This window comes from Nipponia nippon, unplaced genomic scaffold, assembly GCF_047370975.1.
Source record: "Nipponia nippon isolate SJK-2023a ecotype South Korea unplaced genomic scaffold, ASM4737097v1 scaffold_31, whole genome shotgun sequence".
NCBI lineage: Eukaryota > Metazoa > Chordata > Aves > Pelecaniformes > Threskiornithidae > Nipponia > Nipponia nippon.
In genome coordinates this window covers 3,221,370-3,244,539 of record NW_028262349.1, presented here as the reverse complement: position 1 = coordinate 3,244,539, position 23,170 = coordinate 3,221,370, and the positions used below count along the sequence as shown (strand labels likewise).

General features: G+C 43.6%; 2 protein-coding genes across 7 annotated transcripts in view; both read left to right on the top strand.

The window, feature by feature from the left end:
* Positions 1-1,524, top strand: part of UHRF1 (ubiquitin like with PHD and ring finger domains 1) — a 46,742-nt gene extending 45,218 nt beyond the window's left edge. Inside the window, exon 17 of the mRNA XM_087769381.1 lies at positions 1,510-1,524. The gene's annotated coding sequence lies outside the window, so the exon portion shown is untranslated. The remainder of the gene's footprint in view (positions 1-1,509) is intronic.
* A 19-nt stretch (positions 1,525-1,543) lies between these two features.
* KDM4B (lysine demethylase 4B) overlaps positions 1,544-23,170 on the top strand; it is a 93,947-nt gene continuing 72,320 nt past the window's right edge. For 5 of the 6 annotated variants that reach the window (XM_087769377.1, XM_087769376.1, XM_087769375.1 and 2 more), the window contains exons 1-5: positions 2,233-2,480; positions 15,470-15,632; positions 17,788-17,963; positions 18,839-18,953; positions 21,029-21,222. In XM_087769377.1, coding sequence (XP_087625503.1) covers positions 2,248-2,480; positions 15,470-15,632; positions 17,788-17,963; positions 18,839-18,953; positions 21,029-21,222 — 881 coding nt within the window. In that variant the 5' untranslated portion in view covers positions 2,233-2,247. Of the gene's footprint in view, positions 1,642-2,232; positions 2,481-15,469; positions 15,633-17,787; positions 17,964-18,838; positions 18,954-21,028; positions 21,223-23,170 lie in introns of those variants that run through there. The other variant, XM_087769379.1, reaches the window with a different exon arrangement.

The window sequence follows — 23,170 nt, the reverse complement described above, 5'->3', positions numbered from 1 at the left end:
CATATGTTATGTTCAATTAAAAAAAACACCCAAAGATTCCCAAAATGTCTCTCTCTTTGGGGCATAACGTATGTTAGATTCCCACAGTACTAAAATCCAAATATGAACTGGCAATTGGAATTGCCTGCACATTTAATGAATAAGACCAAAATTGTTACAACTGCCATGTCGTACATTATATTGGAGGTGTTTATAGCAAGTAGTGTGAGCCTCTTCATCAACTTATCAAACCAGAGACATAAATTAAAACACTGAGGTTTTCATAAACAAATGCAGATGAAGTAAAAGAAGAAAACATACAGGCATTTACGATGTGGAAAACAAAAGCTGTGAAATTGTGCAACTGCTGCTTAATCTGCCCTCTTTAAAGTAAGTTTTCTTTAAGGTTAGTGTTAACATTAAACACTTCCAATTTCAGGGATTTAAATTTCATTGAAAATGGCCTTCCACTTCTATTCTATATTGTGATGAGAAGAATTTGGGGTGAGTGGGGGAAACTGAGGAAATGTGTGTGTATTTAAATTGAAAGAACCTATTGCAATGACTTTCTTAGTATATTTTTGTTGTTGTTATTTGGAATTTGGAAAACAAACTTCATTTTCCTACACAGGTTTCAGTGTACTGTTCTGTGTGTGTTTACTGTTCCGTGTAGTGTTTACTTAGCATGAATTAGAATTCCTCTGCAAATTAGACACTTTATAATTTGGGGCTTGCAGATCTCAAGGTGAAGCTCTACCAGGAAAATTACTGTGCTATAAAGTGAGCTGGTGTGTGGCTTTGGGTACGGACGGATTGTGTTTTAACGGGAGAGATCAGTGGCAGGATGATGCTTCCTTTCCCGTGCATATTTGTGTACATTTGTGTTGTGAAATTCTGGAGTAAATATCCAATATGTGATTTGGTAAAAGAAGTGTTTTGTGGATAAGGAATTGGGAAGCAAGAATAACAATGTTGCGAAAAAAAACACGCAAGGATCTTTCTGCTATTTTGGGAATTCCCATCTTGCTTCCCAGCAAGTGTACAGAATCTATGGTCTGCACAGTTTAATTGAGCACAAATTAAAAAATGCCCCTGATAGTTCTTCATCCTGGCAGGCTTCCACGGTCCCGTAATTGCAGCCAGTTTGAGAAGAGTTGTGCGGCGATGGCGGCTGCTGGAGACGGGGGTGCGAGGAGAGGAGCGCGGGGTAGGGGAGCAGGTACTCACCGCCACCTGTGGCATCTCCGCAGCCTCCGGGACAGGTCCTCTGGCAGGGGGAGGCCGCCCGCCCGGGCGGGTTGCCACAATAGCACGGTGCTGCTCCGTCTGTGGGGGAAACTGGGACAAGGGGTGGGTAAACCCTACTGCTTTGCAAGAGTGAACTGGTGGGGAAAGGGGGGTGCAGATGGTTTTTTTGTTTTTTTTTTAAAGCTCTAGCTGCTGGAGTCATGAGAGATGGGGAGCCTAAAACTACTACCTCAATACTGTGAGAGCATCTAACATCATTTTTATGTTCATTTTGCTCGTCAGGTGCTGCGGTTCCTCAGGTCCCTTCAGGGCTGATGGTGGCAGGCAGCAGGGGCGGTGCGGGGCCGGGGCTGGTGATGAGCTTGCTGAGGAAAGCCCAGGCGCTGCTGGAGAGTGACTGTCTTGCTGTGAAATGTACGTATGCCATCTTGCCATCTTTAGCACCGTTGTGGTACCCGCGCTCCAGCCCTTCCTCGGGGGCAGAGCGCCGAGGGCCACGGCCAGAGCCCTGCGCGGGTCCGACCCCCCTCAGGCTGCGGTGCCATGGACCCGGGGCTCGGCCCCGGCGGGGCGGGGATGGGCTGGGGGAGCAGGGGAAGGTTAACGCCGGACCCCCGGGCCTGGCCGGACCCCGCTGCCGGCCGCCATGAGGCCGCCACAGGCGGGGGGGGGGGGGGGCGGTCCCTCCCCGCCCCATTGGCGCAGGGCGGCCGCAGCCCCCCCGCGCGCTGCTGTGCGGCTCCTCACGTACTCACCGCCCCGCGCCCCCGCCGGAGCGCAGCGCCGCGGGGCGGTGACGGGCACCCCGCGCCGCCTATCGAAGCCCGCCTCACTCCTATCTCGCCCAATAGCAACCGAGGGCGGGCCGCCGTCTCCCAAAGGCCGTGTCCTATTGGCGAAAGGCCGCTGAGCGACGGGAGAGCGAGCGGTCGCCCCGCCTGTTGGTGGGTGGGCCGTTGCCCAGGGCAATCAGCCAATCAACGGCTGCGCTCGCCTTGTTGTTCGCTGACCGGCTTCGCCATGGGCAGCACCCGCCGCCTCTCACAGGCGATGCGCCCAATCGCCGCGAAGGCGGTGCCGGCCGCAGCCAACGAGCGGGGCGAGAAGGCGGGCGGCAGGTGCTGGCCGCGGGGTGCTGCGCTCTCCTCACAGCCCCCCTTCCGCTCTGCCCCCCGCGCCGGGCCGCTCGGCGCTCCGCTGACGGGCAGCCCGGGGCCGCCGCCGCCGCCGAGGGGGACCGCCCGCGGGCTCAGGTACGGGGGCGGCCGGCGCCTGCCCCTCTGTCTCTCTCCTTCCCTCCTTCCCCGCGGCGGGGGCCTGCCGCCGCCTGCGGCTCCACCCCCGGGACCGCGGCGCCGGAGCCCCCTGCAGCTCGGTGCTGCCCAACCCCCCGGGGCGCCGGGCTCCGTCCCGCCGGCCTTCCCCCTCCCCACCGCCTCTCCTCAGCGGTGGGCCCCGGCTTCGCCTCTCGTTTCCGGACGGCGGCCCGCCGCGCCTCTCTCTGCCGGCCGGCCGGCCCTCCTTCTCGCGGCCCGGCCCTCGGCCGCCGCCGGGCCCCGGGGGGACCGGCCTGTGCGGCCAGGGGACGGGACGGGCCCGTCGCGGCCCGCTCCTCCCGGCCCCGCCGCTCGCTTTGTCTTGGGGCGGCGCAGTGGGAGCCCTCCCCCCCCTCCCCCCCGCCGCCCCCGTACCCGCGCCCCGCCGTGTCCCCCCGCCGCCCGCCCGCCCCCGGTGCCTCGGGCCCCGGCCCGGTGTCCGCGGAAGGTTCCGCCTCTGAGCGCGGTGTTTCAGCGCAGGGGTTTCGGTGTGGAGGATGGGGGCGGCCCCGGGTGGTCCCTTACCCCCCCCCGCCCCGGGGTACCGGCAGCGGGCGCCGTCTCGACGGCGGTTGCGTTCGCGGCCGTTGTTCACCGCGATCGGGGGTTTACTTGTACGATGGATCATAAATAAATCGGCGATGTACAGCGGGGGTTCCGCTGGGTGAAGCGGGATGTTGGTGACTGAAAGCTGCCGATGGGTCTGTGGTTCTGTGTTTCATCTCACGGCGGTGCGCAGCAGGCCCGGCTGTGGGAAAACCTGGTGGCAAGAATATGACACCGGCATTTTTTTTCCTCTCTTCTTTTTTTTGTCGTCGTCCCCCCCCCCCCCCGAGACTGTCAAAGTCTAGGGCCAAAACTAGTTTTTTCTTTCTTTTTTTTTTTTTTGTCACAAGCGTGACATGAATAGAAACCCCTGTGGTTACACGCAGAGGTCCTTCCTCTCGGCCCTGGCCAAGCAGCCTTCAGCACAAACCTTCCAGCATGAAAAAGTGAGATGACCGGCTCTGAAACACTTGTGGTCCGCAGAAATTGTTTGTTCGGTCACGCTTTGGTGACTTGCCCTGGGTTTTAGCTGCTCAGTTTGCCCTTTTTTTTTAAAGAAATAAATAGATGTATTAGGCCCTTTTGGGATGTAGTGTGTGGTGGAAGGGGAAACTGTTCAGGAAGCCCTTCATCTGAAGGTGGTACTTGGCTTTCCTTGAAAGCTGGCTTTGATTCTTGTTCTTGGAGGCAGGACGTATGGCTGCTTAGGAGATGGGTATATTGCAGAAATACTCTTTTGGACCCCTTTGTTTTAAAGGGTTAAAGTCACAAATCAGATTTGATTTTATACATGTTCTTTAACTTTCATGGTTTTTAATAAAAGCTGCTGTAGAGAGCGGGTGCTGCGCAGGGGCACAGAACTGGTTTTGCGTTGCTGTTAAGGCCTAGAAATTGGAGTTTTGCTATGTGACTCAGTTGTCTTTGTGCTGGGGCAGTGTAAATACCTTATTGTGTTGTATCAAGCTTGACCCTTCCAAAGTTAAGTTTCCTTTAACCGAAAGGAGTCCATTTGATTGAACCCTGTCTATCAGAAACCTAATAGTATTTTTTTTTTCCATTTTCACACGCAATAAGTCACTTCTTTCTTACCAACTTTTCCTTTTTTCTGTTTCCTTTTCCTGCTTTGTTAAAATTCATGTAATCACTAGGAATCTTAAGACTAGAATTTAAAACTTACAGTTACATTTCATCAATTACATAAAACAACCGTTGGAGTATGTAGGGGTAATTGCTTTTTGATAGTAAGTTCCTAATTCTTAGGTTCCCTTGTAATTGAAAGAAGTTGAGGCAGGTAGATGGATTCCTCCAGTGCCAAAAGGAATCGCTGGCTGTTTCTTCCTCGTTAGCGGCAGGAGTTAGCTCCTATGCAAAGTACATGTAGGTGGATATACTTGATTCCTTGTTACAGAGCTCCTGCTCATGTGTAAGACGCTCACTGAAACATCTTTTGGCAGAAAAATGCTGTCCGACGCTCAGTAATGTATTATTCTTTCTCCTTTTTGTTGCTCCTTGAAAAGAGCTAATTCACTTAACCGATCCAGTGGGACCAGGATATACGTGGTCTTATACATTAGATGTTAGTTTTCTCAGTACGTTAGAACACATGGGTGAAAAAACAAAGTACAGGGGTCTGACATTCAGAGCTTGATGTTAGGGTGAACATGAGCTTTTGCAAGTAAGACCTTAGGTAGTAAAGAGGTTTCATCAGCTTTTGATGGGAAGTTGACAGCGAAATGCACTTTCAGGGAGAATCCCACCTATTTCCTTTAGATAATGCTGGTTATTGGTCTGAGGCAAACACGGTACTTGGAACTACTTACCGGCCTGTTAAACTCAACTGTTGGAGCAAAATGAAGTGAAAACTATTTCTAGTGATACCATCAACTCCTGTCATTTAGCAGATGTAGTAGAATGGTTGTTTTACAGATCTGCAGGCACTAGGCGTTTTAAATGATCACAAATACAGGCAACTTCTGAAAACTTTGAACTATTTCCATATAAGAGGTCTCAAGAAATTTTATAAGAGTTGGGAAAGCCAGTTTGTCCAGACGTGCTGGATAAGCATGTTCGCTATATGGGGTTTTTGTACATTTATCAAGAGTTACGTATTCTTATTTTCTACCGGGATGTCCAGCTGTAAAACAATAATGTGTTGACATTCAGGTAGCTGTAATTAGTCTTCAAAGATTACATCTAATTTCGATGAATAGGTAAGTTCACATGTAAGTAGAAATAATAGCTCTGTCTTGCTGCAGGCTGAGACAACCATGCATCAGTTAACACGTTATGAAAATCTCTTTGCAGTCATAAGAATTAGAAACTTTATTTCCTTTTGATTAATTCTAGGCAATATAGAAGAACTGCGGACCGGTGAATTTTCCACCCTTTCTGACTCACTTTTTAATGTTTTACCGTGTGCTGTTGAAAAGGATTTGCAACGCCTGTTACTGTCTGTCCGTTTGTTGTCTGCTTGTGCTATACGCAGCGTTACTTGCAATATAGCATCTGTTAATATCAAAGATGGATGGCAGCTAAATATGTCACTGCAAGTGAGGGATTTGCTTAATATATGTGGATGCCATCAGGATTCTCTGCGGCTGTGCAAGGCACTGTTTGAAGTAATTATTTGTCATCTATTTAAGAATCAAAAGATGGTTTATCTGATGCACTAGCAAACCGAAATCCTTGAGTACTGTGAGAGATGGGCAGAAATCTTGTCGTCGTATATAGATTTAGTGATATTAATGTTGTGTTATCGTTCTCAGTATAAAATCAGTGTGGGATAAGAAGGGCATTTTTCCATTTTCAGTATTTTTCAGCAAACTGATCACTGCTTAGTAAGTTGTTTTGTTTTTTTTTTTTAATCTTTGTTTTGGACCAAATATGTTCTGTCTTGTCACAACTTATGGATATAGTCACTTATTACCGTGGCTTAATTAAGGTACTTATTTTCATTTATATTTTCATGGGGTACATGATTCTCTTTTATAAATTAAGGAGTTCCTCAATTATGTCCTTACTGGATGGCTGCTAACATGGGAGAACGCATTTGTATTCTGTTGTAAGATTTTTGTGTAGTGTAAGATCCTTACTTAGTCTGTGTGTGCCTCAGCCGTGGCAAAAATGACCTGCAACTTAAGTCTTTTTTTTTTTTTTCTTTGCTGTTTCAGAAGGCTCATGAACAAGCCACAATTCCCAATTTCTTGGAAAATATAGGGTTGTTCTTTTGTTTCCTAAATCTATTTGATAAAAATACTGTATTTGAATATGGCCTAAGAAGACAATGTTGGAAGTTGGTGGTGTGTTAAGATGATTTCCTGATGTGTTCTGATATTCCTTTACAATTTCTGATACGCATGCAGAGTAGTGGGGAGGATTTTGGTGAGCCTCTGTGGTTTTATTTTTCTGTGTGTAGATAAGTTTATATGAAGTTTGCCATATTTGTTCTTAGTTCGGTGTTGGCAAAACAAGCAGTGCAGCTTTGGCTGTGATGTGTGTGTTAAGGTTTGGAGCTATAGCTGCCAGAGAGAACTGGATAAAATTGAGCTGGGAGAGATTAAAATTGTCTGATGTTCCCTCGAAGCTGATGTGAAACTAGCTTGGTTTAATCCCAGGTTTTGCTTCAATTTAGGTTTTAAATTGTCCCTCCTTTCAGTTGCAATTTCGGTTAAGAAGCGTGAAATGGATATGAAATGAGATATGAAATGCCTAACGGAAGGCTGTGGGGTTCCCTCCACTTCTCTCTGTGATGATGAGGATTTTAAATCCTTTACCGGTGCAGCTGAGGATAGGTGTTCCTGCTAAAGGGCACTTCTGGAGCTGCGTGAGCTACGTTATGCTTCTTGGTCCTGTTCTTCCGCCTGCTGGCTTTGCCTCTTGCTCAGTCTCTTCCTGAGTAGATAATTTTCTGGCAATGCAGCTGCTCTTAAGCCTGGAATCTGGGTCAGTGTGTCGCACCCACTCTAGGCAGGACCTAAAGCACCTTGTGCAAAAAAATGCAACCAGGATTTTGATTTTACGTTGGCAAAATAGTCAAAAGCACTTACAACAATCACATTTGTTGAATTCTGTTGTATAAAAAGCTGAAGCAACCTAGAGAAGAAGTTGAGCAAGTTACTGAGAACATTGCTGCAGGCTTGTAGTTTCTGGCAGGTTTGCTGAAGGAAGACTTGGGAATTAGTCCTCATTAAGGTATTAATCTGATAGAGGAATTACCTTTTTGTACAAAGCGGTGCAGTAGTCAAGTTTTCTGAAACGCATACGCTTTCTGATAATAATAATAATAGACTATGGGTTACTTTACAGGATTTTAAGGTTTGCAGCACTGCTCCCTTGGATTCAGGTGTTGTGGGTTGAAACTTTGAACTCTTGTTCAGACTGAACAGGAATACATAAAAAAGAGGTACTTTTTTTTTTCCTCAACTGCTCCAGGTCTGGGCAGCAGGTTTCTCCTTTCACTGCAGTCTTGCGGTTCGAAATGGTGAGCTCCTAAATGCCGTTCTTCACGTTCTAGCACAGTGAACCCAAAGCAGTTTTGTGTACCTGGCATCAAAGATCCAAAGTCCCAGTAGAGCTCCTGAGAAGAACCAGTCCAGATGAAATGCCCTTTTTTTTTTTTTTTTTTTTTAAACCTGTGGCCTTGCAGTAAATACAGTGAAGATAATAAAAAGACAGCAAGGATAACAATTGTGTCATGCAGTAAACTGAAGTTTGTAAGATAACCTGGTTATAGATTCTGTCTCAGTAGTGGTATGCCGATTTGTGTGTTTTTAGTACGAGTTTGTCTTGCATATTCAGTAAAACATTGAATTTGAGGGGGAAGACAGTTGGGTACTGATTCTGAATTTAGTCAGAAATAAACATTACAGAAGGCTGTTGACTACTTTGCTTCAGGCAATAGTGAACTGTTTTAATTTCTTACAGATTTCTTGCTCTTAAATCTAAACACTTTTTCTGCTTTTAAATGCTGTTTGTGACTAAATAATTTTGCTGCAGTTTGAAGAAATGTATGAGTAACCGTACGTTTGTATAGCTATGAGGATGTTTTGAGGGAAAATTTTATTTTGCTTTAATGAGCTACATATGCTGCTTGATTTCAAGTACAGGAGAATCTGGAATTCTGGAGAAGCCTTGTGGAGTGTAAAATTTAATAGAAGATAACTAATTTGTCACGTCCCAAGCACTGTAGATCTCCATCCGCTTGGCTGGTGGGTACTCGCCGTGCCTGTATGGGAATGTTGTCTCTCTGTTCCTCTTTCTTAAATCTTCTATTTACTTAGGCCTTATGAAGGATATACAAAGCTCAAAGCAATTTGGAGGTTAAAAATGTAAAGAATTGAATATATAAATAATTTTTTGGAAAAGGTGTTAGTTTTAAATTCTTGCTGTAATCTTACAGTCATTTAAAACTGGGCTGAGCAGCACCACCATGAACTGCAAACTTACAAACTCACACTGTCTAAATGCTGTAATTGATTCTCGGGAAGAAAGGAAAGCTGTCCCAGCTATGCTTGCAACACATAACTTCTCTAAAACTAGTGATATATAATTGCCTGTTTTGTATAGTCTTGATGTTTTGCAAAAGTTTGTTTTTCGTTCTACTAAGAAACTTTTGATAGTGCCTGATCCATGAGAATCTAGATGTAAATTTGAGTATAATTAGTTGGCTTACTGAGAAAGGAAGTAGGTGGAAATAGAAGAATCTGCCCTCTAAGTTCCAGCCCAATTAATCAAAAAAATGCCATTTCAAACAAACACATGAGGTTTCCATTAATATTTACGCTCAGTACTTTGTAGTCAAATAATGACTTAAAAGTGAATTTAAAGAATTTTTTCATGAACAGAGTTCTTACCTTATTGTATGTGAAATGCCTCAGAAGTACTAAGCAAGTCAGAACAAGAAGTTAATTCAGGCGCACTTGAAATCTGTATTTTGTTGGGTTTTTGTTTCATTTTGTAACTTTACAGTATTTTCAGTTGAGAGTCAGCTGTTTTTTTTTTTTCCCTTAAACTGAACTTATTTTCATTTCAAGTTTGCCAGGGACTTGAAGTAGACTTGGGCAAAATTCACAGACCGCAAGCTTTCCTATTTTTTAATCCTGAAGGGAGCCTGGGGCACAAGCCCAGGTACAGGTCCGAGCCTGGGGCTGTGGTTCCTAAGGCAGAAGTTCCCCTGCAAGCATTTCTCAGAGCCCTGCTGGCAGAGAGCAGAGGGAGGTGAAACCTTGCAACAAGGCTGTGATTCCTGATTTCCTGTGATGCTTCTTGGCTGTCTGATCTGATCGACTCTGTACAACATGGTTTGGGTTTTGCTGAGAACAGTGTGCGTTACTGCAGGCGAGGGAGGCTGCTCTGCCTCCTCCCACACTCCATCAGTGCCCCGCTTGGCCTCATCTCCCTGAAAATGGGCATAAAACCAACCCGATTGACAGTTTAATTGAGGACAATGAGAGAAATGGCCATGCTTAAGTCTTTTGTTCAGTTTTTCAGTTTTCCAAGCACTAACAGAAGTAGTGGTGTTAACGTTTTGCCCATGCCTGTGGGGAAAACTACCATGCCCTACCAGGGTGGTCTCACTTGAAAGAGGTGCTCTGGATAGAGCTGCAGGGACAGGGCACTGTGAGGTAAGCGATGAGGTAAGGATGGATTTCCAGGGCATTGAACATTCTGCGCGAGTTTCCAGAGAGCGGTGGTAAATGCGTGGTAGCTTGCTTCTCGGTGACGGTGAAGTAAGCCACGTCGTGTTGGCTGGTGGGGACCATGTCCAGGTAATGAGGAATTCTTAATACGCTGTCCAGCCTGCCCTAGGATGGGGAATCCTAGGATGAGTCAAACCTCTCTTTTTCTAGTTATTGGAAGGGCAGGGGAGGTTTAGTAGATGTATTTGGATCAACAGACATGAGTTTTCAAGGGAAATTGCCAGGTAAGGCAAGAAGACAGAAGGCTGAACAATTTGGATGTTGAAACAGGATTAGAGAATTTGTTACCATTGATACTTGGTTTCCCGTTGCGTTACGCAGTACTGCCAGGCTTTGATGGTGCTCTGACACAGCTGGAGAGTTATAGTGAAAAATGGAGGGCAAGGGAGGCTTTAAGATTTTGTTGTTATGATCTAAAAACCTTGCTTAAGATATGGCATCTCTCTTTATCTTTCTAAAGTATTAAAACAGTAAATTATTTACCTGATAGCAGCTTCCTCCACTCAGGAGTAGAATGCACTCAGAATTTCTTCCCGAAAGAGTGAGCTGCTATGTTTTCAGCATTGAAATGAATAACTTGTTATATATTAATGATTTTTGTGCTTTGTGCTGGATACATCTTCTTTATGTCTTCAATTATCTAAGCTATTTAGATGTGCCTCATTTAGATCTTCTCATTATATGTCCTCTTTTTTTCCCTCCTCAGTATCTGGGACTTATTACACTTTCCCGCCTTGGTTTGGCGTGCTTTGTCCTTAGATGGTCTCCTGCAAGGGTGTATAATTCACTGTCCTTACATAGTGTAATGAGCTGTGGAACTTAATTTTCTTAACAGCTAACAGCAGTTTTACTGGTGTTACACAAGTGCAGTGATGTTTGTGGTCTGCATTGATTAGATTAAGAGTTAGTAGGTTCAGTGCTCTGTAATAAAAGGGCAATTCGATTGAAGAGCATCAGTAACCCTCAATCCGTTTTTAGGCCTGTACAAACTCCAATTTATGTAGGAGATAACAAGCTCTCCTGTTTGGGGAAGGGAGACTATGTTGTAGGAGGAGCATTTGTTATAAGTGTGCCTTCTAGAAAAGTTTAATCCACTAAGACTTTCCGTATAACTGTTTCAGATATTTGAAACTCTTTGTCGCATGCTGAGGCTGTGGTTTGAGATGGTGGCTTCGCACTATTGCCATGAAAGTCCTACCTCTGCAACTATACGCTTATTTTAAAGCACAGCCATGTAACCAGAGTCAGCTCCCTGACCATTTTGCACTGTGGCACCACAAATCATCATATTTGGCACAGGAGAAGAACAAATGGCCGTGGATGGGAGCTCAGTAGCTATCCAAGTTGGTACTGCTGTGAAATTTCCTCTTGCTTCAAACCGTGGCCAGCGCTTTGTTTATTCTGTGAGATTTTGATGGCTGTGGTTCTTTTTCCTTCAGCAGGGTGCGATACTGGTGCCAGCGTGTGTGCCCACCACCAGTGCACGCAGGCCAACGTGTGTATTTTCTGCTCTGAGTTGGCAGCAGGTTGCAGGGTGCGCTCGGGAGGATATTTCCGTGTGTCTTTCCAGTCCTTTCCAACACAACCCAAAAGAAGTCTTGTGGAGTCGCTGTGGATGCTATATATCCTCTTCTCACAAAGTTATTTTTGCTGCCTGTGGCTTCTGTGCAATGGTTTTGTCTACCAGATTTTGAACGCCTACTTTCTCCTTTTTTGCTATAGGCATATGTTCCAAAGGATATTTTCCTTCATCTTGTCTGGCTTCAAGGCCTTTGGGAAAAAGCTAGCAGGGGTTTTTGTGGGGCTGATGGTGGAAAACTGCACCTTTGGAAAGGCGGGAGGTCGTTCAAAAGTGGTTTTGCCAGTTGTATACAGGGTAACGTGCATGGTAGTAAGGGCACACATCACTTGGGTAGAAGTTTACCTTTAGACCTGGTGCCTTCTTTAAAGGGCTCTGAAGGGACACGCGTTCTGGTTGATCAAAGAAACTGATAATCCCAGAGACCATATGAAGTTTGTTTAGTAAGATTAAAGATGGTCCTCTAGTGTTACTGTATAAACAAAGTGAGTCTTCTCATAAATTCTGCTGTGTTTTTACTGTTCAAATCCAGATTGATAACGGAGGGTTTATAGCAAACCAGCAGGACTGGTTTGCTTTATGTTTTCAGGTGTACGCCCTGGGTGTAGGTACAGTATTTAGCTCCAGCGCTGGTGCCTAAAGGCAGGTTTGTTTCCCCTAACAGTCACTACCTTTAGTCCAAGTTACCCCTGACTCAAAAGCGGAGGAGAATGAGCTGGCGTTATCCACTCCTCTGAGATCAATAGCAGGGGAGCAGCGGGAAACTACTTGGAAGTCCCAAGCCTTTCCCTGGAGGAAGGATTCCCAGTCCTGTAAGTCCTTTAGCAAGCACAAGTCATTGATCTCAGCTGGGTTTCTCGGGCTTTTTCTCTGCCTTACAAAGGTTTCAATCAACAGGTGTAGGATTTCAGTCACAAAAGTGTCTTGGTTCGCATCAATTTGAGAGGGAAAAGTCTCATGTAAATGTCATTGAAATTAAAAACTCAGCTGTTTGTGTCCACCGAGATCATCCCTCTGGAGACAAGTTTTAGTGTTTCCTTACTGCGGTTGCAAATTAGTAGGTTTTCGTAACATTTGTTACTCTTTCTTACAAAGAAACAGAATGCACCCAGCTGAGAAAAATACTTTAATACTTCTTTTCAAGAACTAATAGGGGGCTTAGACTCTTTCTGCAAAATCATCCTTTTCGCTATTAATAGTGAAGAGAGAAGAGTTTGTTCACGTTGTCACCATCCACCCCGCTGCATGGCAGAGCCGTGAAAGAAAAATGCTTTCAGTGTTCTCAGAACAGTCAGATTCTGCTGTGAAATCCTCCTCAGTGATGCTGGCGAGCTTGTTCCAGCACTGTTTTATTGAGGCTGTCTCCTGAAAATCCCGTAAGGAAGCTGCAGCGTGGCTTGTCCCACTGGGCTTGTCCCACTGCCTTGGCCTCTTGTCCCTGTGATACCCGGAGCTGGGAAGGAGGTAACAGTAAATACTGCCACTATTTATCCAAAATACGTTAACGCTGCTCTGTGCTGAGCGATATTGCTTGTATTGAGGCAGGCAGACCCTTTAATTAATTGATTAAGCTTTGCATGAAGTTCCACCCGAACATACCCCCCCACCCCCCCGCTCCCCGTTGTTGGAGCATGTATTTTGACTATTTGCTCCCAATTCATAGAATAAAAAATGGAATTGCTGGAGATGATCTTGAGGAAAAGATAGGATAAAACCTGGCTTTGATTATTTTTTTTCCCTTGGTTGTGGGTAAAGCTGCAAATACTGGGAAGGCATCCCTGGAGCAGATGGTGCTGGCACGGATCCTGCTCAGGATGGAATTCAAGTTCCTTTCCCTGAGCCAGATCCTCCCGATCAGCCGGTGCGCAGTGCTGCTGCAGAGCGTGACCTGGTGCTTCCCGCTCGGCTGAACTTTCGTGGCATTTCTAGACTCAGTTTAAAAATAGCAGAAGTAATCTCAGTACGATTGTGTTGGAAAAGAAGTTTGGGGATGGTTTTTGTCTGTGTCCCGCTTCTCTAACAGTCACTTTTTTTTTCCCCCCAACTCTTCACCAGGATCAGCCATATTTTCTTAGTGAACAATGTTTTTCTTCAGTAGTTTGGAGGAAACCTCCGGCAGATGGATGCCCGGAGCTTATCAGCTCCTGTGGTTCATCTCGGGGACGGGAGATGCTGTTTCCTCTTTTTGTATTTCTGCAAAACATTTGTGTAGTAAATTGTTCTTATGGATATAGACAAAGTATGTTTCTTATCTGAAAGTGCTGACCCTGAAACGTAGCGAATATTTTTTTTTTGTATGGCAAGGCTGGAAATCCCTTTGGGCAGGGCCACCCTGAAGATGGGAGGGGCTGATTATAGGGCCTTTTTTTTTTTTTTTTTTTGAGACTGTGACAATTTCTGTTAGAAATGCAGTTGTTAGAAGTATCTGTCGGGGTGAAGGGAGTGAAACAATATCTTTTTCCTCAGCTGGTTTTGCTCTGGGATATTGTGCAATATTGGGGTTTATAGTTTGATTTTATTATGGAGCGCGCCTTGCATCTCTGGCTCCTGGCTTGGGAAGAGCTCTTCTGGCATCGCCTTTAGTTTAGGGGTGCAGTGACGCTGCGGTTGAGGAGGCAGCAGGCAGATGCTAGAGGTTAGGGCGAGCATGTGAGAGGCTGCGATTTTATGCATGGAATTCCTTTAAAGGCTGCATTGGGGAAGGGCTTAGACTTGTGGACCACTGTTTTGAAATAAATTTTACATAAAAGTTACTCTGAAAATTTCTAAAATTTTCTATTTTCTAAAATTTCGAGTCAAAACTGTTCATTTGCCTTTGAAGTGAAAAAAACCTGTTTTACCCAGTTAAAATAGTAAAGGAAGCCTCGGTGTCTTGGGCGAGCTGGGTGTTGAGTCTGTCCAAATCAGTGTGTGATGTTGTTTTCCATTGTAGGAGGCAAGCGAGAGTATCTGCTGTCTCTCTGGAGAAGTGTGACTTTTGTGCCGTGCACACTGAATAAAACACTGATATAGCAGTATTTCTCTGTTTTGTTTTGTTTTTGCTAACACAAAGAATACTTTTAGTAGCATCTGGAATACTTCTTGGCTAGTTCAAAATCAGTTTAAATCCAAACATGCTTTGCTTGTGATTTAGAAGTCACATTTGACATAGTGTTGCTGCGCCTTTTTATTCCTTAAAAGCCCCGTACTGCCCTCTCGTGATAGCTTGAGCATATTGTGTGTGCTGTAGCTGCCTTTCTGACATGGAGAATATTTTCGTAGTTATGTTTGCAACTGAAATGTTGTTAAAACATTTTGTTTGCCTTATAAGTTTCCAGCATAATCTTACGAAGGTCTGTTTTAAAAATTGTGATTTCATCCTGAATGGTTTTGGATTTTTTTTTTTTTCCCCTTGCAGATTTTGAAGTAAATTGAGCAATTTTACTTTTCACATTGAAAGATGTTTTGAAATTGTGCATCTACATTTCTTTTAAGAATTGTCTAACCATTTATTTTGTCTACGTACATTGCAAATACAACCAAAATGTAATGAAGCTACATTTTAAAAAACTAGTTTTATGATTTTTAATGTAGCCTGGCACATGGAAAAAACAGAAGAAATAGTAGCTAATACATTGGCCAAAGCTGCTGTTTTTGTAACTAAACATAGAAAAGGATCAAGCATTCTGGTGGAAGAGTTTGAGAGGCGGCTAGTTCCACGCACGCACGCACTGAAGATAGTGAGAAGTTTGTTGTTTGTGACCGCCATTCTGATGTGACACAACTTCTACGATGAATGGAGGGGGCGATGTTAAGTCTATGATCTATATTTAGGCCCCATCCGATCTCTCGGCTGATACTGGTGTCAGGAGTTCCCTGATACTTGACCCTTCTTAGGGCCCTGCTAACAAATAGACTAAGTGGATTTTTGGTAGCTCTTCATAACCATGTTAGAGCATAGTACTTACCAATACTTTCTTGCGGGAATAGGGGAGAGAAATGAAAAATATATCCATGCCTTTCTGTGAAATTCATTAAAGCAAGGAGAAAGAAAACAAAGGTTTTTAACCAGTATGTTTTTTCTGCCTCTCACTTCTTTCTCCCTTTTTGTTTACCCTCTTCAGGCGCTGCAGCCGAACTAGAAATATGGGGTCGGAAAACCCAAGTCCGCAGAACCCTGGCTGTAAGATCATGACCTTTCGTCCCACGCTTGAAGAGTTTCGGGACTTTGGGAAATACATTGCTTACATTGAATCGCAAGGAGCTCACCGAGCGGGGCTTGCCAAGGTGAGTTGCCCTAGCTTAGGTAGTTGAAAGCTTCCTGAAGGTGGCCTTCCCAAGGCTCTGCTTTAGGTAAGGAGTCTACGAAGTTGTATCACTCAGAAGCAGTTTGCTTTCATCTCGTCAAGCAGAGTGTGTTTTTGAAAATTGTACTTGCTATCTCTGTTTCGGTTTAGTGAGAGAGGAAGGGCAGAGGAGTTCCAGGCCTTTCATAAGAGTGAAAAGAAGGATGTCTCTTCCTGATCCCTAAATGGAAAAGAAGGACCTTCCCAGCCCTTGCGGGGATGGGTTAAGGGTGTTTCCAGGTCCTGATTCTGTTGCTGAGGCTATAGATAGTGGTAGCCATGGTCCTCAAGGGCTGGAGGCATCATGTTTTCAGCTCCCCCAGAGTGCAGGGTAAAGGATCAAGCTTTTGAAGTCTGCTTAGGTTTGGGTGGGGAAGAGGACCTAAATCCTATCTATATGAATGGGTGCAGACTTGTTACTCTTACCTTTTAATGTTTTGGGCTACCACCTTAAGCTGACTTGAATGTAGAGCTGCAAATATGTCCTGTATGCGTCTGCGGTTCCCAGAATACCTGACAGCCTTTTTGACCTTCGGGAAGCAGTTCTCCAGCCAGCTCTAAAACGTCTCTTTGCTTCCTTCCCATCCACATCTTTCCACTGAAACTGATGAAACATTATCAGAACTCTTCATGTGAAGCTTCTAAATTCCAGTACTTGACATACAACTGCTTGGAAAACATCAGGACTAACTGATTAGAAAGAGCATTTCTGTGGCTGTGTCATGTTGCACAGACATGACAGCCTGTTGCACAGGCTGGGAGAGATCATTTGTTCTGACAAGGTGGTTGTTATGTATGGTATTTAGCAGAACTTAATAAAGCACAGCAGAGAAATAAAGCTGTTAGGCATGAAATAATTCTTATTTCTTCTAAAACATAGGTCAATTACTGTTTTTATTACAGTTCTAAATAGAGCTGGGTATTGATAAAAAGCTCTCTGTGAAATGTTTCCTTGTCCACTCAAGTGTACTAGCAATTACGTTCTGTGAGTTTGCTAGGGTAGATTATTTTAATAAAGGTTGTTGGTGAATTCCAGATGTTGTAAAGAAATTACTCCACTTGTAGGACTAAATCTGAGCATTCCAAGTTAATTTTTGTGTGTGTCTCTTGCAACTGCAGTTCAGAGCCTTGTAATGGAAGTAGAGCTCATCATATCCTGGAGGAACCATGCCCACAGAAGTCAATTAACTTGTCCTCCAGTTCCCGTAACTTTTTTTTGGTTAATCCTTACACCAAATTAGATTGCAGATATTTTATTTTTCATTCCACATGCCCGCTGAATGTCCTACTGATTGTTCTCTGATCTCGAGCCTAGAATTGTTGGCAGCTCTTCTGTTTAAAATTACAGCTTTTTCTTCCCGATTCAGCACTGCTTTGCAGCAGTTTTTTTGCACAGCCTTCAAGAGTGAGGAAAGAGTTCTGGACGCATTCCCCACAGTTTTCTTTTGTTCTTCTCTACCCCGTACCCCTTTTCATTTAAGGAGTCCCCAATGTGTCACTTACAAATACAGAAACATCAGCAGCAATAATGCAACAGGATTTTGAGCCTTCCTGGTTAAAAAAAAAAACAAACAAAAAAGCAAAACAAAAAACCTACCCCCGCAAGAAAACCCTAATGTAAGTGATCTTCTGGAGGGAGTAATTGTGTGGACTACTATAAAAGGTTATGGACTTGTAGAGATACAACGTGCTGATAAAGCTGCTGGAGTCTTTGTGCAGCTTTGTGGAATGGTAGGTGAGAGAGGAATGCCGTTCTGGAGGGGAAAAGCATGTCCAGCCCTTCTGGCATGCAGCGTATTTCCTTGGCATAACTATATATCTTTTTATCATCACTGGCCATCTTCTGTGACACTACCGATGGGACTGCTAGCAGGCAGGCTATCAGCCCTCTAACCATGTCAGCCAGTCCTGCGCTTCAGCAGATGCGGAGCAGGTGTCTTGCCATATGTGCTGGTTATTTGAGATGCTGCTGTTATCTGATAACCTGCAGCAGCAGGATGAAATACCTTCCACTTCAACAGTTTTTTCTTCAGTAGAGGTTGTGTTTTTGTGAACGTGGGTTTTTTTTTATTGTTTTGTTTTTTTTCCAATTCCAGGTGATTCCTCCCAAGGAATGGAAGCCCCGAAAAACTTATGATGACATAGATGACATGGTTATCCCAGCTCCTATTCAGCAGGTGGTTACTGGACAGTCGGGGTTATTCACCCAGTATAATATACAGAAGAAACCCATGACTGTGGGAGAATACCGGCGTCTGGCTAATAGTGAGAAGTATGTTTGCGTTAAGTGATGCGCTTACATTGTGAATGGGGAGTTGTGCAGAAAGCTTTTCTTTCTAGAAACAAGCTGAAAAGAAAATGCAGCCTTGTGAAATAGGAAGCGTTTTTGAGGAAACAGCTTTTTCTTGAAACCTTACATGCAGAAACTCAAACAAGTTTGTAACTTGGTGGCTTTTGGTGTGTATCTTAGGTCTTTTTCTGGGAGTTGGTATAGAAAGATTCTTCGAAGTCAGTATTTGGCTAAGAATGTGCCTGAAAAGAATGGCTTGGGCCTCAAAGAAGAGCTCTCGGTGTATTAGTGGTTATTCTGGAAAATGTGTTCCATTGCTGAGATAGAAATACAAGTATCTTGGAGCGCCTGAGCTAATATTGATAAGTGTCTTCCGAAGTGACTGGGGACTTTGCGGAGCACTTCAGTTAGCTGGGACAGGGCAACTGATACAAGCGGCAGTTGCATCCTTTTTCCAGGCTCACTTTCCTGGAGCTCTGGAGTACCTTGGGTTTTGACTCAAGCGTTACTGACATCATGCAATCAACTTTGAAATATTGCTCGTACAGCGTATACGTGAGTGCTTTACCTGCCTTCAGCTCCCTGCGTAATAACTTCTCCTGCATCCTTAGGGTGGGGATCTGGTGCTTCACAGAAGTGCACGTCCTGTTTGTCAGTATGCACTAAGAGGCTTTGTGGAAAGATTTAAAAGGCAGTAAATTATATGAATCTGAGTAGAATTAAAAATGAAATGCACCTTCAGTAATATCCTGAGTGTGCCTGCTTTGAAATGCACGCTTCTTTTCAGTCATTTATCTGTCTGTGATGAGTGTTCCTTAGGACTTCTTACATCCGTATCTTGTCCGTGTTCTTGCCAGGTATTGTACTCCACGCCATCAAGATTTTGAAGACTTGGAGCGCAAGTACTGGAAGAACCTCACGTTTGTCTCACCGATTTATGGGGCTGATATCAGTGGCTCACTATATGATGCAGTAAGTTAAATGCTCCTCTTTTATTTATTTTAAATATGGATACTGACTTCCTTCTTGTTGTTTTCCCATTAAGGAACAGTAATTCAGAATTTATTTGATTTAGCAACCTTAAAAAACCACAAATAATATCTTTATTTTTCCCTCCTTACAAAAGCGTGACTAAACTTCCTACCTTCCCCAGAGATGCAGGATAATAGAGTCAATGGAAGCTGTGAAAAGCTTAGTTTTACTAGAAAAATGAGGAAAAAAAGTGATTTAAATGAGTTCTTATGAAGTGTTTGGCCGAAAATTGTGTATAGCTTGCAGAAAAGGTTGTTAAAGAAAACTGGACTGGTGTCATAATGATATGCCCAGATATATGTGATGGTATGCAGGTAAATTAAAAGTAAGCTACTGATCCTGATCTCTGTCATGTTAGGGTTTGTGGTTTTTTCCTTTTTTTTTTTAAGGGGAATAAAGTAGAGATTTCTGCTGAAGCACCTTAGAGAGCCAGAAAAAAGCAGCCTTTCAAGGAACTGGGTGCTTCATCAAAAATACTTTTTTTGATTCTTTAGCTAAAATATTTTTTCTTTGTAGGCAGCTATATACAATGCACATGTGTTGTATTTTTTTTATAATTTAAATTATTTTACAATTCAAATTGTTTAAGCTTTTCCTTGGTGAAATTGCATCCTATGGTTAAAGTAATTCTTTTGTGGTTTCTTCTGCTGTAAATGATAAAGGTTGCTTATCTTCTTACTCTGTTTAGGCAGCTAACCTAAAGCAGTGCCCTTCTCTGTAGTTTTCTTTTGAGTGGAAAGTGGCCTTTTTTTGGAGTGTTGCCTGATTGTCTGGAGTATAAACTGCATGTTAATGTAAAAGTGTCTTTTTATTATCAATATGGTTTAATATGGAATTAACTGGAATAAACATAGATATCTGAGGCTTTCATAACCATGGACATCAAAGTTATCCATAGTATTTGGTGCTTGGATGAGAGTATCACATTCTTGCCCATGGTGTGATCAGGGAAGGTGACATAACCAGGCACAAGCACAAGCTTTAGGAGAAGTAGCTTCTGCAGTGTACTGAATATACATTGTGTTTCCTTCAGTTTCCTTCAAGTTCCTATAAGCAGAAATGAAAAAATTGAATTACCAGTCACACCTAAAGAACATTTCCTATTGTCCGGTTACTGACACTGCTGCAAGCATTGAGGTCTCAGAGTCACGAAAAACACCCTCCCTCTGCACTCCTCTTCATCTCGCTTTTCAGCTGCTTCCTTTCTTCAGCTCTTTCCTCCCTGGCCCTGTGGGGTTTTTTTCAGGTTGATTTAGAAAGTTTCAAGATTGAACAGCCCGAGTTTCACTGTCTTGCAGTTACTCCAGCAAGCAGCATGACGCTGGGATTGCTCGCACACCTATCAGTTACTTCCATGCATATTAAGTACACTGGGGAAAAACGGTGTGAAGGAAACTGTTCCTTTCCTTTTGGAGATTGTATTACTCTTCAGGCAATCTGAAGGTGAAAGATTTGTACTGGTTTATGTGACTTTTTCTATTTCACATTGAAGTAGAGAAAACCAGCTATCAGATTTAGAGCTTCTTTTTATTGCTCTTTCTGTTTAAATATTGATAATAACAAAACTGTCTTCCCTATTCTTTATCTGAAGCACTGAGCTGATGTAGAGGCTTCCGCCACTTTGGCCACATTGAAGTCTAGCGTTTCTCATGAGCTGTAGATGTTCATCAGGTGAAGAACGTCTGGATGGAATAGTCATTGAGAGAAGTGTATTTTACCCTTAGTTTATCTTCCGTTTATTAGAACAGTTACTTAATGGTAGAGTATCACATAGTACAAGTGCTTCTTCAGAGAACACATTTAGTGAGAAGCTAGTAATCAATCCCACTGCCACAAAGTAGTGGTAATGCATCCTTTTCATGGTTATTGAGCTTTTTGGAAGAAGGTGGAATTAAATTAATTCAGATAACACTAGGATCGCCACATTTTAAGGAATTGGAAGGAAGCTGTGGGCTATTATTCTGCTTAGCAAGTCCTGATACGTTCCAGTACAAAACGTTTCTTTTGAATTACAGGATGTGGCAGAATGGAATATTGGCAATCTGAACACCCTCTTAGACATGGTGGAACATGAGTGTGGCATTATCATAGAAGGTGTAAACACTCCCTACCTCTACTTTGGGATGTGGAAGACAACATTTGCTTGGCATACAGAGGATATGGATCTCTACAGTATCAACTACTTGCATTTTGGGGAGCCAAAATCTTGGTAAGTGATAGAGTACTAATAGATAGTGGCTAAGTACCTTTACCTTCACTTAGAGACCACTGCAATAACCTTTTCTTCAGGTCTGCCTAATTCCATCAGGCCTAACGAGTCTCTCACTTCCCATTTTTTCCCCTCTCCTACTCTACATTTGAAAGCAGTTTTACTTTCTTTTGTGCTGACTGGCTCGGAGGCCTAATTCCTGACTTTCTAGAAAAGTAGCAGAATTAGGAAGACTTGTTGACATTACAAGTAAAAACAGATTTCAGCACTTCAGGCTTTTTGCAAACGAATGCACAGGAGAGCACTCCCACTAATGTGGGAGAGCAAATGGTGATGGGAATGTGTGGATGCTTCAGATGCACTTTAATAGTGAAAGACTGTTGTTCTTGCATTGTGCCGTAGGCAGGAAACATCTGTTACTTTAAAGTTTCCATTATTTAAATATGTAAATATGTTTACAACTCTAGGGACAAGGTAGGTCAAAGGGTTACTTTTTCATGGTCAATTCTTAGAATAATGTTAAGCATTTTTCAACGCTGTTGATGCATAGACTGGTTGGAAATAACTTTCCACAAAAATAATCGATAGATAAGGATGAAATTAAGAAGCTAGGAAATCTGGAATATGTTACCAAGAACCAGTCTGTCGTTTTTTTTCCCCTCAAGTCTCCTGTTTAAAAGTATAACCAGAGAGATTTAGCAACTCAGAAGAGCTTTACTGAAGATCTTGATGTGACTAATGTTGACATTTGCGTGCAAATTAGAGCTTAAATGTCACTGTGAAGCTGCTGTCGTTTTGCCCTGGCAGTGGCAGACAAGATCCTCCCATCCCTCTGCAATATGACTCCCCCGGTGACACCAAGCGTCTCCAGGCTGTTAGAGCCTGCGGGCATATAAAAGCTACTAACAGCAAAAGGGCTGTAATGAATGGCTATAGTGTTCTTTTACAGTCTTGAAAAGGAGTGGAAGGAGGGGCTGACTCTGTAACATTCAGCTATAGTCTTAATGTGAATTTTTTAAAGCTTTCCAGCATGTCAGAAAATCTGCTTCCCCAGCACACCTGATTCGTAGTCTCCCTCTTTCAGGCAGACGCACAAGGATTTTGCAGAATCTCTTATGATACCTCTGTTAAACAAGCTTGATCTCAAGAAACATATCTCTGGATTATGAATGAAATGTGACGTGCTTTCGTTTTAGATACTGTCAATTTTTTCCTCCATCTTCAGCAGCAGTTCATGAAACCCCTTTTTATTCGGTCCCCATCTCCAGCAGGTGGTGCCACCAGCACACACGAGAAGCACTTGCTCTCCTTTGCCCACGCAGCGCAGTGCCCACCAGCAAAGCCGCTGTCTTCGTTAGGGTGGAGGTTTCAGCACGTCAGCGCACAAAAGTTGGCTGCTCTTAAGAGTTGTACAGCGGCTGTCCTGAGGTTTGTGTTAGGGTCATGCCGTCACAGCTGTCTCTGACCTCTCCTTTCATGCCTGCGTGTTACCAGTTCTGCCTCATCTGTCTTCTGCTTGTTTTTTGTTCTGGGCCCAGAATAGAGGGTTATCACTTTCAAAAACTAGAAATAAGAACAGATTACCTTGAAAAGAGAGGCTGGTTACAGCATGAAAATAATGGCTGTTCCACAAACTCTCACATTGTGAGCAAAAGGTAGAGAACAGATGTGAAATGAAGTCTACGCTAAGTATTTGTAGCCCAACCTAAGCTGTTTTTCTTCTTGCATCTTAGGAACTTTATGCTGTTGTTTGATTTTTTTTTATTTTTTTTTTTAGGTTTCATTTTGGTTTGTGTTTTTGTTTGTTTGTTTTGTGGAGGCTTATTGGTGGGTAGTTTTTTGATTTTTTTTTTTTTTGAGTATTATAGATACAATATGTGGGTATCCACATACTGTGTGTATCATAAGGAAGATAAACTCATTGCATGAAGCTGGTGCCTCATCTTTA